We start from the raw sequence: 18453 nt of genomic DNA, 5'->3' as shown, positions 1-18453 counted from the left end.
TATTCTATTATTGTTTAACAGCAATTAATTTTTTTAATCGCTTGACAGTCCTACTTAAAAGTAATGAGATTCAAAAATTATACATGTTGGGTTCTCTTCTTTGCCTTCTGTTTTCTCAGCTTTCGTACACATTCACTTCACCTTTTCAAACTTCTTCCACAATCATGAGGGCTAGAAACTGAATCTTTATTTTTAAATGAAAGCTGAGATTTTCATGCAATCTACTGTAGTCAACAGCTGAGACATGTCTCTCGATGGTGCCTTAGAAATGGCTGAGAGACTCTGGACTTTGGAGTTTGATCAGCACTGCAGTTTGAAGTCTCAGAGTGCAGGGATCGGCAACCTTTGGCACGCAGCTCGCCAGGGTAAGCACCCTGGCAGACCGGGCTGGTTTGTTTACCTGCCACATCTGTAGGTTCAGCCAATCATGGCTCCCACTGGCCACGGTTCGCAGCTCCAGGCCAATGGGGGCAGGAGAAGTGGCAGCAAGCACATCCCTCGGCTCGCGTCTCTTCCCACCGCCCCCATTGGCCTGGGACTATGAACCACAGCCAGTGGGAGCCGCGATCAGCCGAACCTGCGGACGCGGAGGGTAAACAAACCAGCCCGGCCCACAAGGGTGCTTACCCTGGCGAGCTGTGTGCCAAAGGTTGCTGACCCCTGGGTTAATGGCTCCCTGGTGGCAAGGGTGGGGTGAGCTGATCTAAGCAGGGAGACTTGGTGTAAAAAGTCACTGCCAGGCAAGCTTGAGAGTCATGAACAGAGGCAGCTAACAGGGAAGTTTCAGCGGGGGTCTGGAGAGGGAGCAAGAGAGGCTTTCCGTTCAGGTCTATGTGCAATTTCAAGGTGACCAACGATGTAACTGTGGGGCTGACCTGCAATGGATGTGCCATGTTTTCTTTCCTGCTTGAAGCCAGAAGGGACTTCTGTTCATAAAGTACAAGTTTAGTGGCTGTGCTGGAGGGAAAGATTCTTGGATTGGAGGATCAAGAAGAGATGCTCCTGAGAATCAGAGATACTGAGGTGTTCCTAAACAGCCAGACTCAGGAAATATTGGTCTCCCAGGTTCAAGAAAGAATGGAGCTGACCACCAAAAAGTCACAGAGAGAAGAAGTCAGAGAGGAGACCTGGCAGTTTATAATCGGGGCAAGAGATCATGGCGACATCCTACAAAGCTGAAGACAGAGGAGGATGGACAGGCTGTGACTGTCACAGAGTAGTAGTCCAGGAGGAATTTCACACAGCTAGAATTTTCCAATCGATACCAAGTCTTCAACATGGAAATTGTGGAAGCCACCTCTCAAGATACAACTGGTCTAAGGGAACAGAGAGATGTATGGGACATATGTGTAGTCTAAGGAAGACAAACGATCCTTGTTTGGGATTCAGGACTTACGAGAATCTAAAACATTCTGCAAAGGACAAGCGGACAACAGGACTGTGCTGCCATCCCAATGCCAAGACACAAGTCGTCACTCCAAGATTGGATAGGCTTTGGAAAACAACAGGCAAGGATCAACTGATGATGGTTCATACTAGCACTAATGACACTGCCTTTCAGGATATCTCACAGAGAATAGGGAATTTTACAAGTGTGCTAAAGAAGAATGGCCAACCAATCTTCTCTGGAATCCTTCCTGTCATGCAAGCAATGAAAGACAGAAGGCAGAAGATTCTGGAAGTGAACCTCTGGCTAGGTAAGTGGTTTAGGGTGGAAGGTTTTGGTTTTATGGAACATTGCTCCACCTTCTATGGGAAGAGGAAACAGTATAGTTTTGATGCTCTCCGTGTAAGCAGAATCTCCTTGGGAACTAGCTGGCTAGAGTAGTCAGGAGGGCGTTAAACCAATAACAAAGAGGGAAGAATAAAGACAGAAGATGTGAGCACTAATTTAGCCCAGAATCAAGATGCTGAAAACAAAAATTAATCAAGGAATCAAAGGATATGAGGAGAAGAAATTCTTTAATTACCTGTATATCAATGTTAGCTTCCTGGGTGACAATTGGAATTGGAATTGCTCATTTATGAGCATAAATTTGACCTCACTGGTATTATTGAAACCTGGTGGGAAGGATCAAGAGGGCAAAAGGGGAAGAGAGAGAGGCTCTCTACATCAAAACTGACATTGCCTGTTTCCAAGTGTCTGATAACTCAAAAGAAAATGACCCTGAATGCTTATGGATCAATGTCCTAACATAAAGCACAACATGGGGTATTAGTTGGTGTCTGCTGCATACCACCAAACTACACTAGGAAACAGGATGAGAGGCTCCTACACACCTATCTACAACGTGTAGGGGAGAAAAAACTGCATGATCATACGGAATTTCAATTTGAGTCACGTGCTGAAGGTCTCCTGCTGCTGGTACTAAAACATCCTTGGAATTTCAAAAATTATAGATGATAATTTCCTAACTCAAAACCAGGGGGACTTCTATATTACACCTAGTCTTAACAGATAAAGAGAAACTGATCACAGAACTAAAATGATTGGTAGTTTTGGTACAAGTGACTTGATGACATTTATAATGTGCAAACAGAACAAAGTCCAGATCAGTAATACATACATACACACACGCAGTTGTTGCTTGTAGTCTGGGAGCCACCTCCTGAGCACCCCCTCTGCTCAGGCCTGCCTCAGTTTCCCTCTCAGTGAGGTAACAATGAGTTCACTTTAAGAGGCCACAAAGAGAAGCCAAACACTCTATTCTACACCAATATCTCTCTCTTTAGTGGAGCCATCTAGAAAAGTGTTTGAACAACAGTTTACAGGCTCTTACTTTGGAGCCCAGGCAAAACTTTAAAATTCCCAAAACAAAAAGTCTCCAGCAGCAGCTCCTTCTGTAAAGCCTCAGGCTTGCTCAGAGTCTCTCCCAAGTGGAGAGCTTTGTAATTCCTTCTTTCTATTTCTTCCAAGTCTCTCTTAGGCCTCCCTGCCTAGAAAGCTCTGTAGACCCTTCTTTCTCTCGCTGGAGCTCCCAGCTGCTCTTTTACAGGGGAATTACCTGATCCCTCTCAGGTGTGCCTACTTAGTAACCAGGGTTGGCTGACTCCAGACTTCTAGGCTGTAAAGGTGCAAGCCACATTGTCACAGGGCTTTGAAAAGGGCCAATTTAAAAAAGCTGAAAACAACTATGAGCCAAATCAGCTAGCAGGAAGTGTTTAATCAGAAAAATATGAATGATAACTGGGAATTGTTTAAGAATACCTTACACTAGATACCCAAAAAGCCACAATCGAGGAAGACAGCCAAAAAGGCAGCTATAAAAAAATTTTAAAATTAAATATAAAAAATGGAAGAAAGGGCAAGTTGATAGCAATGAATATAATTCAGAAGCTACGAATTGTAGAACATTGATAAGGGAAGCCAAGGGACACAAAGAGAAATCCATGGCGAGCAGAGTTAAGGTCAATAAGGAATTATTTAAAGATATTAGAAACAAAATGAATCCTGACAATGATATTGGTCCATTAAATGATAGAATTATTAGTAACAAGGCAGAAGTGTTCCATTAATATTTCTGTTCTATAGTATGTGTGTGGGGGGAGAGAATGACACACAGATGCTCCCAGACTTACCCAAGCGTTCCATTACAGAACGCCTTGCGTAAGTCGAATTTTGCGTAAGTCAGGAAAGTATACCCAACAATTATGCGCAAAAAAAAAAAGGCTTATGGAACTTTCGGAACTTTTTCCGTAAATGTGGATTTGCATAACTCGGGGAGCATCTGTAGTTATATGATATGATAACAAGCTTTCCATTCCACTAGTATCTCAAGAGGTTGTTAAACTGCAGTTACTAAAGTGAGACATTTTTTAACTTAGCAGGTCTGGACAATTTGCACCCAAGAGTTTTAAGATCTGGCTAAGGAGCTTTCTAGACTATTAATGTTGTTTTTTAATAGATCTTGGAACACTGGGAAAGTTCCAGAAGACTACAAGAAAGCTAATGCTGTGCTAATATTTGAAAAGCGTAAATGGGATGACATACATAGTTACAGACCTGTTAGTATTGCACAGACCCCTGGCAAGATAATGGAGAGGCTGATACAGGACTCTATTTATAAATAATTAAAGAAGGGTAATAAAATTAATGTTAATCAACACGGGTTTATGGAAACCAGATCCTGTCAAGCTAACTTGATATCTTTTTTTGATGAGATTACAACTTTGGTTGATAAAGGTAACATTGTAGATGTAATATACTGAAGTCTTCTGTAAGGCATTTGAATTGGTACTGCACAACATTTTGATTAAAAAAAACAAAGCAATATTAAATTAACACGGCACATATTAAATTAAAAGCTGTCTAACTGATATGTTTTAAAAGGTAATTGTAAACGAGAAATCATTATCAAGTGGATATGTTTCTAGTGTGATTCCTGAGGGGTTTGTTCTTGGTACTACACTACATTACTTACCATTTTTATCTATGACCTGGAAGAAAATAAAATCATCATTGATGACGACACAACCTTGGGGGAGTGGTAAATAATGAAAAAGATAGGCCACTTACACAGAGCGATCTGGATCATTTGGTAAGCTGGGCACAAGCAAATAATATGCATTTCAATACAGCTAAATGTGTACATCTAAGAACAAGGAATATAGGCCATACTTTCATGATGGAGGACTCTATCTTGGGAAGCAGTAATGCTGAGAAAGATTTGGAGGTCATAGTGGATAATCAGCTGAACACGAGCTCCCAGATCAATGTTGTGCCCAAAAGGCTTAATGCAATCCTTAGATGTATAAACAGGGAAATCTCGAGTAGGAGTAGAGGGGTTAATTTTACCTCTGCATTTGGAACTGATGCAACCACTACTGTAACAGTGCGTCTACAATTCAAGAAGGAGGATAAAAATTGGAGAGGGTTCAGAAGAGAGTCAAGAGAATGACTAAAGGATTAGAAAACATGTCTTTTGGTGATAGACTCAATCTATTTATCTTAACAAAGAGAAGGGATTCAGTCTATATAAGATTACAGTCTACAAGTACATACATAGGGAACAAATATTTGATAATTGGCTCTTCAATCTAGCAGAGAAAGAAATAATATGATCCAATTGCTGGAAGTTGAAGCTAGACATATTCACACTGGAAATAAGATGTAAATTTTGAATAGTGAGAGTAATTAACCATTGGAACAATGTTCCAAGGATGGTGGGGTATTCTCCCCCATGGACAATTTTTAAATCAAGATTGGATGTTTTTCTAAAAGATATGCCATGGGAATTATTTCACGGAAGTTCTCTAGCCTTCTTATACAGGAGGTCAGATCAGATGATCAAAATGGTCCCTTCTGGCCTTGGAATATTTGACTCTCAATCTTCCTTTATCCCACTGCTACTGTGGTAGCATGGCATCCTGACTCATAGGTGAAGCCATGGATTAGTTCCTCAGGCCACAGCCTTAGAAACCAAATAACTAATGAAACAAGAGACATCAAGCTAAATTACTTCACCTCTCACCGGTATCACAACACATACAAATGCCACATTTTGCATTTGCAACACAAAATTAAATGTGTAATCTGTTAATCAGCCCTCAAAAATAATTTTTTCTCCTGAAGCCAGCAAGGATCTTAGGACAGAAACAAATTACATATGGATCCTTAGATTTTGAACCCAGAAAGGGTCTCACTTCCTGCCTAGCACAAGCCACACAACTTCACCGAGGTTTCTCTGCATCAAACCCATACATTCCAATTGAGCAAGAGCATAGTCCTTAGAAAGAGACATATAATCTCAATTTAAATATTTCCTGTGACAGAGAATCCATCACATCCCTAGGAAAGTTATTCCCAGTGGTTACTTACTCTGACTGTTAAAGATATGAACCTTATTTCTAGGCTGAATTTGTCTAGCTTCAGCTTCCAGCCTTTGGAATCTTGGATTTTGTTCTGGCTTTGTCCGCAAAATTAAAGGGCTTTCTGCTATCAGAAATCTTCTTCCATGTAGAGACTGGTAGACCACGACCTAGTCACCTTTTAGCCATCTCTTGAATAAACTAAGTAGATTGAGCGGCTTTAGTCTCTCACTGTCAGGCTGATTTTCCAGACCTTGAATCACTTGTAGCTCTTCTCCAAATCCTCTACAATTTTTGAACATCTTTGAAGTGAGGACACCTCAACATCTTTTTTGAAGTAAGGACACCAGGAATGGACACAGTATCCCAGGAATGGTCTTATTAAGGCCATATACAAGGGTAAAAACACCTCCCTGCTTCAACCAGATATTCTCCTGCTCATACATCCAAGGATTGCATTTACTCACTTAACCAACACATTACACTGGAAGCTGATGTCCAGTTAGTTACGCACCATGACTGCAAAGTCCATTTCAGAGTCATTGTTTTCCAAAATCTAGTCTCTCACTATATAAGCATGACCTAAATTCTGGCTTTCTAGACTTATAACCCTGCATTTAGCTGTTTGAAAATTAATGTTGTTCAAGGCTTACCATGCAATCTAGATTGCTCTGTAGAACTGACTTGTTCTCATCATTTACCACTCCACCAATTTGTGTATCATCTGCAACCTTTATCAGCAATGATTTGGTATTCTTACAGATCATTGATAAAGATATTGAATAGCACTGGGCCCAGAACAGATCCCTGCGCAGGACCCCCCCCCAAAAAAAATCCCCATTAGAGGATGAATCCCCAGTTACATATCAGGCTACGCTCACACTGCTCAGTAATTAACAGAAGAAGCAATTACAATCTATAACAAATTACAAATGCAAATTCAAGTGTCATACACACAGCTTAGTGACAAATGCATCTACTAACATGCCAAACGTGAGGAAGATTTTGACACAAGGTGATAATGAAATAAATCTATAATTTGTTATACGTAGCTGGAGTGGTCACTTGATGCTAAACCCAGATTCTCCAGGAATAAAGGAAAATATTGTTGAAACTGTAAAATACTTCCATAATAACCACTTTTCATAAGTTGTGCTTAAGACAACAAGCCAGATCATAGCTTATTCTGCCTCAGGATGCCTAATGGCATTCAGAAGCTAATTATTTTGAGTAGTTTGTTAAGAACTAGCACAACTGGATGAGAATTTGTGAAGATAATTGTGACAAAACAGACAGTGTTGTCACTGCCTATGTAGTAAACATAGGGATGAAGAGAAATTTAGAAGAACAGATTGAATATTTCCATTGGTTTGGACAAAGTGCAAATGGATGGCTGTAATACTGTTATGCTGTCAAGACATTTGGAAGGTACTTCAGGAAACACAGAAATATTTAAGGACAAGCTTACATTACAGGTAATGAAGAAACAGATGAAGCAAGCACTTGCTCCACTTCATTTTCTTGTCCATGCTCTCAACCCAAAGCTCCAGGGTAGATGTCTAAGTACAAATAAGGTGCATGCTGCTATGACAAGGTTATTGGTTAATCAACCAACAGAACAGATTTCACGGATGAAGAAGAATCAATCCAAACACGTGTTTGCTGCTGACCCTATCAATAAAGTTGAATCACTGAAGTCCCTGGCAATCCACGTAGATGCAGTTTATAAAAGTCACAAGCCAGCTTTGGAAGTGGCACAGGGGAGCATTCTCTGCTGGTGTGATCCTCCCAAGACCATGCTGGGACAGATTTGCGGCAACAGAGCAGCACAAAGCCTACACAACAGAGCAGAGGTTTGGATCACTGAGCATGGCATGTGAAGCAAAATACTAACTGTCCAGGCACTCAGAGAAGCACAATGGGACACCCACCCATCAATGGTGCTTCTCTTAAAAACAGTGCAATTAAGTTTTCATTGTCTTTATCTATTTCTCCCTATACCTGTGAAGTTGTGGTCCTCCTCCTAACAAAACAAAACAAAACAAAACAAAAGCTGTTTCCCCTTGTTTACGAATAAGACATTTTAACTCTGCACTCTAAGCCTGGAGGGTCTATTTATAAACCTGTTGGTATCTGGCTGCAAATAACTTTCTGCAAATAGAGAAGCCTAGAGGGAACACAGTCACATTCCCTGATCCAATAAAAAGATACAAAGTAAAACAAAAATAAAAAGAAACCCAAGACTTCAAACCTGGGCCTGCTGGAATGACTTCTGCCTCTTCTTGATCCGAGATGGGAGAACAAAATCACAGCCCCTTGCAAGGAAAGCAAGCTCTCCTCTCAAGTCTGGGTCTCTTCGCAGAGAGTTTTCCTTGATCATCATCTTGTTAAGTTCCTGAGCAACCTTTTTGCTTTCCAGCTGTGGTAGAGTCTGTAGGAGATCACGTCAGCCCCAATGGGTCACTTTCTTATTTTTGCTTTTCACAGGCAAGGAGTTGCAACTGATTTCATGTAGAAACATACTAACTCTTCTCTTTCCTCACAGAGAAAGCGTCCTGGCATAGTATCTGAATCCCGAAGCCAAAGCCCCCTCCTTTTTTTACTGACATTTAAACTATCCCTCAGCACTACCAGTATCTCCTGATGCCTTCTTGCAGTACTTTATCGAGAAACATGATCTACAACAGAATCTATTCCCCTGCTGGCTACATGACAGACAATCTGTCCTTGGCTTGTAATAGGCCAGAGGTATTGTGGGAAAGGAGGTATCCACCACCACTACCAAGAGTGCTAAAGTTAGACATACTGCAAAAGTAGCTAAATATATCACCTTCCCCAATAGTTCTTATTTTAAGAGCTTCAAAGCTGAAAAGTGATGTGTAAACCTGCATCAGTCAGCCCCTGCTGGGCTAAAAACATATGCTCTACGCACAGGCCAATATGGAAATGGTGTTAAGAGGTTTATGATGCCTCTGCCTTGTGAGCTGATGAAGCAGTGGAGCAAGACTAATTCTAATTCAAATTATAGACTATTATTTTTAGAAAAGCGTAACTTTTATTCCTTATTTGGAAAAAGCAAATCACCTTGTTTCTCTCCATCTAAAAGAAGTATCGTAGGGTGACCTTAGGTAATAAACTCAGGCATTTTGGAGCAGCTATAAAAAATGGTTTTATAAAGAGACCTTAATGAGTCATCCTTTTTATTTACTTTTTCCACAGCTCTCACTTTGCTGTCTCTGGCTTGAGGAGCAGACAGTGTCTAACTATGTTACTTTGAAGAGACTCACACAGATGATTCTGGCTTATGACATCTGGGTGCTGGCTTGATTCTCTGAACAGTATAATTTACAATAATACTGAATCATGTGCCTGGAACTGGGGGCCTATGTCCAGTTCCTGCTCCACAGGAAGAGCAAACATCAGGTCTCTGGTTTTTTTTTCCTAGCTATTCCACTTCCACAGTCTACCATCCTCATTGGGTTTAGATGGTTCCAGCTACTTTGCCAGGAGCTTACTTTCTGTGTTTGGTAACACACAACAGGTGATATACCTGTTTTTATTATAATCCTGCTTTTGAGAATAATTTTACAAGCAAATATCTCAACAATGTCCAGATATCCACCAGATGAAGGACATATTGGACCACATTCCCTGTGTTGGTCCCTTGCTCTCACTTGGTCCCCTGTAGGGGCTCCAGAAGCTCACAGGGTTTTATCCCGTACAATAATTAAAAAGAAAAATCCTGTAGATGGTTGTGGGACCTCGTGGACTGCAAACAACAAATCTGGGAGTAACTTGTCCCACTTACAGGCTTTGGTAGTCATGAATTTGTGCGGCATTCTCTTGGGAGTCTTATTCAAACAAATGGCTTAAGTGAGCATTCGAGGATGACAGACTGATGGTGTACCAGATCCGTGGCTGGTGTACATTGGTGTTACTTCAATGATTTTACTGTAGCCTATGGAAGCATGGGAACTTACCCCAGCTGAGGATCTGGACCTTAACATTCTGGAGGGAGCACATTGCTTGTAGCTGCTGGAACATAAAGCTAGTGCCATTATTTGTTAACATTATCTTGGGTATCAGCCTAACAGAACACGAAGCAGCTGACTGGTGACAAATTGTGCTGCGAAGGAGTACAAAGAATGGCCTCTGCATATTATGTGGCAGAGTCAACTCTGACCAACATATAACCACACCTGTTGGCGCTCCGGGTATGTCTACACTGCAATTAAAAACCTACAGCTGACCCATGCCAGCTAACTCAGGATCATGGGGCTCAGGTTAAGGGGTTGTTTAACAAAAACGTAGACATTTGGGCTCAGGCTGGAGCCGGGCTCTGGGACTTTGCGTAGGGGGAGAGTCCCAGAGCTCAGGCTGCAGCCCAAACCCGAACATCAACACTGCAATTAAACAGCCCCATAGCTCAACCCCCATGAGCCTGAGTCAGCTGGCATGGGCGAGTGTCTAATTGCAGTGTAGATGTACCCTTATTTCTAAAAGTCCTATCACATCAAGCCCAATCCAGCTGAATGGAATATCCACTGAACAAAGAGAGAGAAGAGTATGTTTGTGAGTCACCAGCTGGCACACATGGCAGAAATTACAGTATTCTTTGATTTCTTTATAGATCTGTAGCCAGAAAATCCAAGACAATTTTCTCTCCTGGGTCTCTTATGCTCCCAAGCAGCCAGACCAGGGTACAGCATGAGCTATGTCATATTTCTCTACAAAAGGACTTTAGAATGAGAAAGTTATGTAAGTCCAATCCTTTTGTGTTCATTTAAACTCTTTTACTTCTGCTTATAATTGTAAGGATATGTGTACTGTTGCTGTAAGTCTATAGCAGGAATGGAGATGGGAAAAGTTCTAGGAAGGCACTCTCCAGAGAAGACAGACAAAAGTTTTAGGAAGAATTCTAATTTCTTTATTTTAATGAATTATAAATATTATGGCAGCACCTAGATGGCCAGCCAGGACTCAGGGCTCCACTATGCTGTGATTCGTTACCACTGTCACATGGCAGGAAAGAATACTACTGTCACATGGCAGGGTACCAGATGTTGATTTATTTTGAACCCGCAGTGACAGGGTGTATTTACCTCATCTTTCACTGAATGTCCAGAAAGATACCAAAAGACCTCTTGTACCCACAGTTTTAGCAACAGGTCTTTAAAAGAAATCCCCCATACCTGTGTGAAAAAAGGGACATAGCTATCTGGAAGTCACTGACTATTTTTTAGAATTGCAGACATTTACTTTTCATGTCCAGGTGAACAGGTCATAGAAGAGCTAAGAGGTTTCTTTTCTTGCTTTGACATTTCAGAAAAATGTAACTGACAATGGGACCCAGTTTGCCAGATCTGAATTCCCAACTTTGGAGATATAGTAGATGTGAAGCACATTACTTCCAGTACCCAGAAAGGAACTAATAGAACTGTGCGACAGAGAGATCCCCTATTAATTCAGCTGAGCTACAGGGCAAAGCCCACATCAGTCACCAGAATAAACTCTGCTCATCAAATTTTCTGGGTCAACAGATCAGAATACATTTCCAACCTTTGAGGCACCTCTTCACTGCAAGTGGCCCTGCTTAAAGGATGAGTTGAGAGATGCCAAATGTAAGAGATCTCTTATTTACCCATCAAAATGCAGTCAAACGTTCACTCACACCTAAACCTGGAGGCCCAATCCTGATGAAAGTGGATGAATGAAGCTGCTGTCGCTGGATATAGCTGCAACCCAATTCCTATGTGGCTGGGGCTGATCAAAGCATTCCATAAAGATGAAATGAGCAGCAGCTTCCGCTGGTTCCAAACCCAAGTGAACTGCCACAACACTCTAATAGCACTGGTATTCCCATTAGCAGTCGCCACCTTAGAGGTTTCAGGTACTAGGTGTTTTGTCCCATTGAGTGTGAGTGTTTTAGGCTATTTCTCCACAATGTATTACATTCTAATTTTCCAAAACTAATTGCACTTTATTTTTTTCTATCACCTATGGATTGCTGGAGAAATGTATACATTATTGTAATTACTTGACAGCAGGCTGTTAAAGAGTAGGAGGGTGTCGCCCTGGGAGTGGTAACTGAGTTCTCCCCTTTAGCAGTATGTCTTGCATTCACTGATCATCTTTGAAGCGAATAAGTCTCTGGTCAGGGTCCCTCATTGGGTGAAGATGCCATGTACTGCCAAATCGTGAAGTTCCTGTTCGTGATCGATCGCAAAATGTCTGCTGAGCGAGTTCATGAGTACATTCTAAGTCCTGGGACGATAGGCTGCAGACAAGAGGCTCTGGTGGTTGATACACCAATTCCAGAGATTAACTGCCTCTGCGCATAGCACAGCTGATCGCGTTCCTCCCCGTTTGTTGTCATAGAAGACATGTTCACCAGATATGGAAATATAAGGATGCCGTAAGTCCTGACATAGGCCACTATGACAGAAAATACTTTGGGGAAGACTCTGGGAGCATTAGCTAACCCAAAGAGGAGGACTCCGTATTGGAAATGTTGGGAACTCACTGTAAATCTCAGGAAATGTCTGTGGGCAGGATGAATATCAATGTGAAAGTAAGCGCCCTTCATATCGAGAGCCATAAACTACATGCCTTTCTCTAAGGATGGAATTCTGGCTGCCAGTGTGACCGTACAAAACGAATTTGGGGGTGAAATGATTGAGGTGCCAGAGACTGAGAACTGATATCCACCAACTTTTCTTCTTGGGATGAGGGTGATGGTTAAGTAGAATCCTGTTCCCTGATATTCCAGAGGAACATGTTCTATTGCTCCCTGTTATAACAAGAAGTTCACCTCTTGGGTGAGAAAACTGTCATGAGAGCGGTCCCTGAGGGGGGGCATGGCAGGGGTTTTGGATGAGGTACTGTAACAAATTCAATCATATAGTCATGGTGGATTACGTTCGACACCCATCTGTCCATTGTGTGACAGATCCAGGCCAGTGAGGTGCAGGAGTCTGGTAGAGGGCAAATATACTAGTCACTGGGTGAATAGTTTTCTGTTCCCTGAGTGACCAGAGCAGGGTCTGCACTAGAGTAGTCAGGAACTTGCTAGAACCCCAATTAAGGCAGACAGGCTGATTAGAACACCTGCAGCTAATCAAGACAGGCTAATCAGGGCACCTGGGTTTAAAAAGGAGCTCACTCCAGTCAGGGAGGGAAGAGCCAGAGGAGAGGAAGTGCGTGTGAGGAGCTGGGAGTAAGAGACACAAGGAGCTCAGACTGAGAGGGTGTGCTGCTAGAGGACTAAGGAGTACAAGCGTTATCAGACACCAAGAGGAAGGCCCTGTGGTGAGGATAAAGGAGGTGTTTGGAGGAGGCCTTGGGGAAGTAGCCCAGGGAGGTGTAGCTGTCACACAGCTCTTAAAAGAGGCACTATAGACAGCTGCAAATCCATAGGGCCCTGGGCTGGAACCTGGAGTAGAGGGCAGGCCCAGGTTCCCCCCAAACCTCCCAACTCCTGATCAGACACAGGAGGAGTTGATCCAGACTGGGGGAGATCACTGAGGTGAGCAAATCTGCCAATAAGCGCAGGACCCACCAAGGTAGAGGAGGAACTTTGTCACAACTGGTGTCAGAGGTGGGATCTTCGTGTGCACAGCGCGGAAGAAGGAGGAGGGTGATTTACAAAAAAAAAAAAAAGGTAGAGGGTTTATTTTTTTTCACCACAATGGAAGACTTAGTGCGGGCATTGATACAAGCTACGGCGGCCCAGCAGGAAGCTACCCGTGTCCAGGCAGCTGCCCAACAGAAGGCAGTGCGGCTGCAGCAAGAGACTAATCGCCTGCTGATGGACCAGGCTTCTCAAGACCGAGCTATGTTGCAAGAACTGGTAAACCAAGTAAAGACACTTACAGAGCTGAACCACGGCCATGATAGGACGCAATTCATATGGGCCAGCCATTGGCTGCAGAAAATAACGCGGGAGGATGATGTAGAGGTATACCTTCTGGCTTTTGAGAGGACAGCCCTACGGGAGGCCTGGCCTCGAGATCAGTGGTCTGGCATCCTTGCCCCATTCCTGTGTGGAGAGGCCCAGAAGGCTTACTATGATCTACCTGAAGAGGCTGCAGCAGACTACCCCCAGCTGAAAGCAGAGATCCTGGCCAGATCCGGGGTAATGACTGCAGTGCGGGCCCAGCGGTATCACGAGTGGAGGTACCAGGAAAATAAAACCCCACGGTCCCAATTGTATGATCTCATCCATCTCGCACGAAAGTGGTTGCGAATGGAGTCCCGGAGTCCAGAAGAGATACTAGAGGTTCTGGTCATTGACCGATACGTGAGGGGACTACGGCCAGACCTTCGTACCTGAGTAAGCCAGAACGAACCCTCCACCTATGATGAGGTTGTTGCAATGGTAGAGAGGCGAAGGACAGTGAGGGAGCTGAACCGACCAGTTGAAGAAGCACCCCGGGTTAAACTAGCAGCACTAAGCCCTAGAGCTCGAGTGACAGGGCCACCATGGGAGCCCAGGTGGAAAAAGAGAGGGGTTGAAGGCTCACCAGAAGCCACAAAGTTTCAGAGAACTGAGAGAGAAGAGGATCATGAGGTTGGACTGCCCAAACCAAGAGACTGGTGAATGCCTAAGGCCCCATACAGATGTTATGCCTGCGGGGAGTGGGGACATATAGCTGCACAGTGTCCCAATGCTGAGGAGCCGATGCAGTGTAACCTGGGGAACTGGGCAGACCCATGCTCCCTAATCCACCTTGTGAGGGTCTCACTAACCCCACATATGTACACCAGATCAGTAAAGCTAAATGGGGTAGAGACCATGGCACTGGTTGATTCGGGGAGTGCTATCACGCTTGTCTCGGGGAAGCTTGTGAAGTGTAGTCAGTTGCTGCGGGCTAAGCGTACGGGAATAACATGCGTCCATGGGACAGTTGGTTATTACCCCACCATCCCAGTAAAACTCGAATTCAGGGGAACACTACTGAGGTAGCAGCAGGTGTAGTCCCTAAACTCCCATACCCGGTGCTCATAGGGAAGGACTTCCCAGGGTTTGGAAACTTACTCCCAATAGGAGGATTGGAGGAAAAGGGGAACCCTGAAGTTAGTGAGGCCTCCATAGTAGACTGTCAACCCCCGGTTTTCTCTGAAATATCCCCAGATTTATTTTCCATTCCCAGACAGGGTAGAAAGTCGAAAAGGGAAAGGAGGGCAGCTAAGGCCTTGGGAACCCAAATACTGACTCAAAGCCAGAGGGTCGCTCTCGTAGGCTGGTGGACTCGAGCAGCTGAAAAGGAGACCACCCTGGAGGGAGAAGCACCCGAGTCTGACCCCCACCCTAGCGTTTCTGAACCAGTAGAGGCAACAGAGACTGGGCCCCTAAATCTTGGGCAGATTAGTCCCGGAAGAGGAAATTTTGGATGAGACCCGGCCGAAGACCCAAGGTACGACAACATTAGGAAGGAGGTGACTGAAATAGATGGGGTCCCCGTGGAAAGGAAAACCCAGGGACCAGGACCCTACTTCATAAAGAAGAAGAATCTCTTATATCGGGTTGCACTAGTACAGGGGCAGAAGATACAGCAGATCCTAGTACCTCACAAACACCAGAATGCTGTATTAAGTCTTGCTCATAGTCACCTTTTTGGGGGGCATTTGGGGGTAGAGAAGACCCTGGCACGAGTCCTACGACGGTTCTTCTGGCCCGGAGTACATGAAGAAGTACGGAGGTACTGTGCGTCCTGCCCAGAGTGTCAGCTGCACAGTTCCCGTCCCCACCTGAGGGCACCTTTAGTACCCCTTCCTACCATAGAGGTCCCCTTTGAGCGAATAGCCATGGACCTAGTGGGACTTCTGGAGAAGACGGCTCGGGGCCACCAATATATACTTGTTGTTTTGGACTATGCTACTCGCTACCCAGAAGCCATCCCCCTGCAGGACACAGCCTCTAAAATGATAGCCAAAGAGCTGATGGGGATCTTTGCCCGAGTGGGGCTACCAAAGGAGATATTAACAGACCAAGGAACCCCATTTATGTCAAAACTAATGAAGGACCTCTGTACGCTGCTCCATATACATATCCTGAGAACTTCAGTCTACCATCCACAGACTGATGGATTGGTAGAAAGGTTTAACCGAACCCTCAAGGCTATGATAAGGAAGGTGGTAAGTCGGGACGGGAAGGATTGGGACGCCCTACTACTCTACCTTATGTTCGCTATCCGGGAGGTACCTCAGGCCTCAACTGGGTTTTCCCCCTTCGAGTTATTATACTGGCGTCACCCCCGTGGCATACTAGACATCGCCAAAGAGATCTGGGAAGAGGAATCCAATGAGGGGAGAAATATAATAGAACATGTAATACAGATGCGAGACCGGATAGCCTGTGTCACCCCTATAGTACGGGAACATTTGGAAAAGGCCCAGGAGGCCCAGAGAACCTATTACAATCGCCAGGCAAAAGTCCGACAGTTCCAACCAGGGGATCGGGTGATGGTGTTGGTACCCACGGCAGAAAGCAAGCTTCTGGCCCAATGGCAGGGGCCCTATGAGGTGGTTGAACCCGTGGAGGAAGTAACCTACAAGGTGCAGCAGCCAGGACGCCAAAAACAAGAACAGATTCATCACATCAACCTTCTGAAACCCTGGCATGCACAAGAGGCATGCATAACTATCCGAAAAGACCTAACCCAGGAAAACAAGCCTTCCAAACAGGTGAGAGTGTCTCCTGATTTAACACCAGACCAGAAGAATGAGGTGTCTGAGAAGATCTTCCGGAACCAAGATGTGTTCTCGACAAAACCAGGTCGAACAACCGAGACATATCACCACATCGTCACAAACCCTGGGGCCAGAATAACAATGAGGCCCTATCGGGTGCCAGCGGCCAAAAGGGAGGAAATAAAAGCAGAAGTAAAAAAAATGCTAGAGTTGGGGATCATCGAAGAATCCCACAGTCAGTGGTCCAGCCCAATCATGCTGGTGCCCAAACCTGATGGCACCACAAGGTTTTGCAACGACTTCCGGCAACTAAATGAAGTGTCCCAGTTTGATGCGTACCCCATACCTCACATAGATGAGCTAGTGGACCGTCTGGGGAACGCCCGGTACTTGACTACCCTAGACTTGACAAAGGGGTACTGGCAGATTCCCCTTGCGGAAGACGCAAAGGAAAAGACTGCATTCTCTACACCAGAGGGTCTTTTTCAATATACTGTCCTCCCTTTTGGACTACATGGGGCCCCAGCTACTTTCCAGCGCCTCATGGATAAGCTATTATGCCAGCATAACAGTTATGCTGCTGCCTACTTGGACGATGTGATCATTCATACCCCAGACTGGGAAACCCACCTAGAGAAGGTGGAGGCAGTCCTTGATACCTTCAGGCGAGCTGGCCTTACAGCAAACCCTGCCAAGTGCGCTGTAGGGTTTACAGAGGCCAAATATCTTGGCTACATTGTGGGAAAAGGTCTGGTAAAACCCCAAGTGAAAAAGTTAGAGGCCATCCAAAATTGGCGGCGACCACATCGCAAGAAACAAGTCCGGGCATTCCTAGGTGAGTGGGGTATTACCGACGCTTTATTCCCCACTTTGCCACAAGGGCAAGCCCCCTGACTGACCTAGTAAAAGCCCGTGGACCTGATCTGGTGAGGTGGTCTGACGCAGCAGAGGAAGCATTCACAGACCTAAGGACTGCCCTCTGCAGTAACCCTGTCCTAATAGCCCCTGATTTCACCAAGGAATTTATCCTGCAGACGGATGCATCGGAAGTAGGGTTGGGGGCTGTTCTATCACAGATGGTCGGGGAGGAGGAACACCCAATTCTCTACCTCAGTAGGAAACTCCTTCTGAGGGAACAAAAATATGCAGTGGTGGAGAGGGAGTGCCTTGCCGTAAAATGGGCCATGGAAGCATTGCGCTACTACTTGCTCGGGTGCAGATTTGTCCTCGTGACCAACCATGCCCCTCTCCAATAGATGCAGCGGAACAAGGAGAAAAACACAAGGGTGACCAGGTGGTTCTTATCCCTCCAACCTTTCCAGTTCCGTGTGCAACATAGAGCAGGGAGCCGTCATGGCAATGCCGATGGCTTGTCACGTGTACACTGTCTGGCTTCCCAAGCTGCTCAACCCCTTGGTGTTGAGCAGTGGGGAGGGTTATGTGACAGACCCAGGCCAGTGGGGTGCAGGAGTCTGGTAGAGGGCAAATATACTGGTCACTGGGAGAATAGTTTTCTGTTCCCTGAGTGACCAGAGCAGGGTCTGCACTAGAGTAGTCAGGAACTTGCTAGAACCCCAATTAAGGCAGACAGGCTGATTAGAACACCTGCAGCTAATCAAGACAGGCTAATCAGGGCACCTGGGTTTTAAAAGGAGCTCTCTCCAGTCAGAAGGGGGGGAGCCAGAGGAGAGGAAGTGCGTGTGAGGAGCTGGGAGTAAGAGATACAAGGAGCTCAGACAGAGAGTGTGCTGCTGGAGGACTAAGGAGTACAAGCGTTATCAGACACCAGGAGGAAGGTCCTGTGGTGAGGATAAAGAAGGTGTTTGGAGGAGGCCTTGGGGAAGTAGCCCAGGGAGGTGTAGCTGTCACACAGCTCTTAAAAGAGGCACTATAGACAGCTGCAAATCCATAGGGCCCTGGGCTGGAACCCAGAGTAGAGGGCGGGCCCGGGTT

At 44.8% G+C, this 18453-nt stretch overlaps 1 protein-coding gene across 5 annotated transcripts in view; it reads right to left on the bottom strand.

Moving 5' to 3' along the window:
• The window catches only part of PPP2R3A (protein phosphatase 2 regulatory subunit B''alpha), a 767863-nt gene that overhangs the window by 83519 nt on the left and 665891 nt on the right, over nt 1–18453 (bottom strand). Inside the window, exon 1 of one of the 5 annotated variants that reach the window (XM_050965379.1) lies at nt 8060–8428. The exons of the other annotated variants lie outside the window; for them this stretch is intronic. Coding sequence (XP_050821336.1) covers nt 8060–8191 — 132 coding nt within the window. The 5' untranslated portion in view covers nt 8192–8428. Of the gene's footprint in view, nt 1–8059; nt 8429–18453 lie in introns of those variants that run through there. 5 annotated transcript variants of the gene reach the window in all.

Source organism: Gopherus flavomarginatus, chromosome 8, assembly GCF_025201925.1.
Source record: "Gopherus flavomarginatus isolate rGopFla2 chromosome 8, rGopFla2.mat.asm, whole genome shotgun sequence".
NCBI lineage: Eukaryota > Metazoa > Chordata > Testudines > Testudinidae > Gopherus > Gopherus flavomarginatus.
The sequence above is the reverse complement of the archived record's forward strand: the minus strand, read 5'-3'. Positions and strand labels throughout refer to the sequence as shown.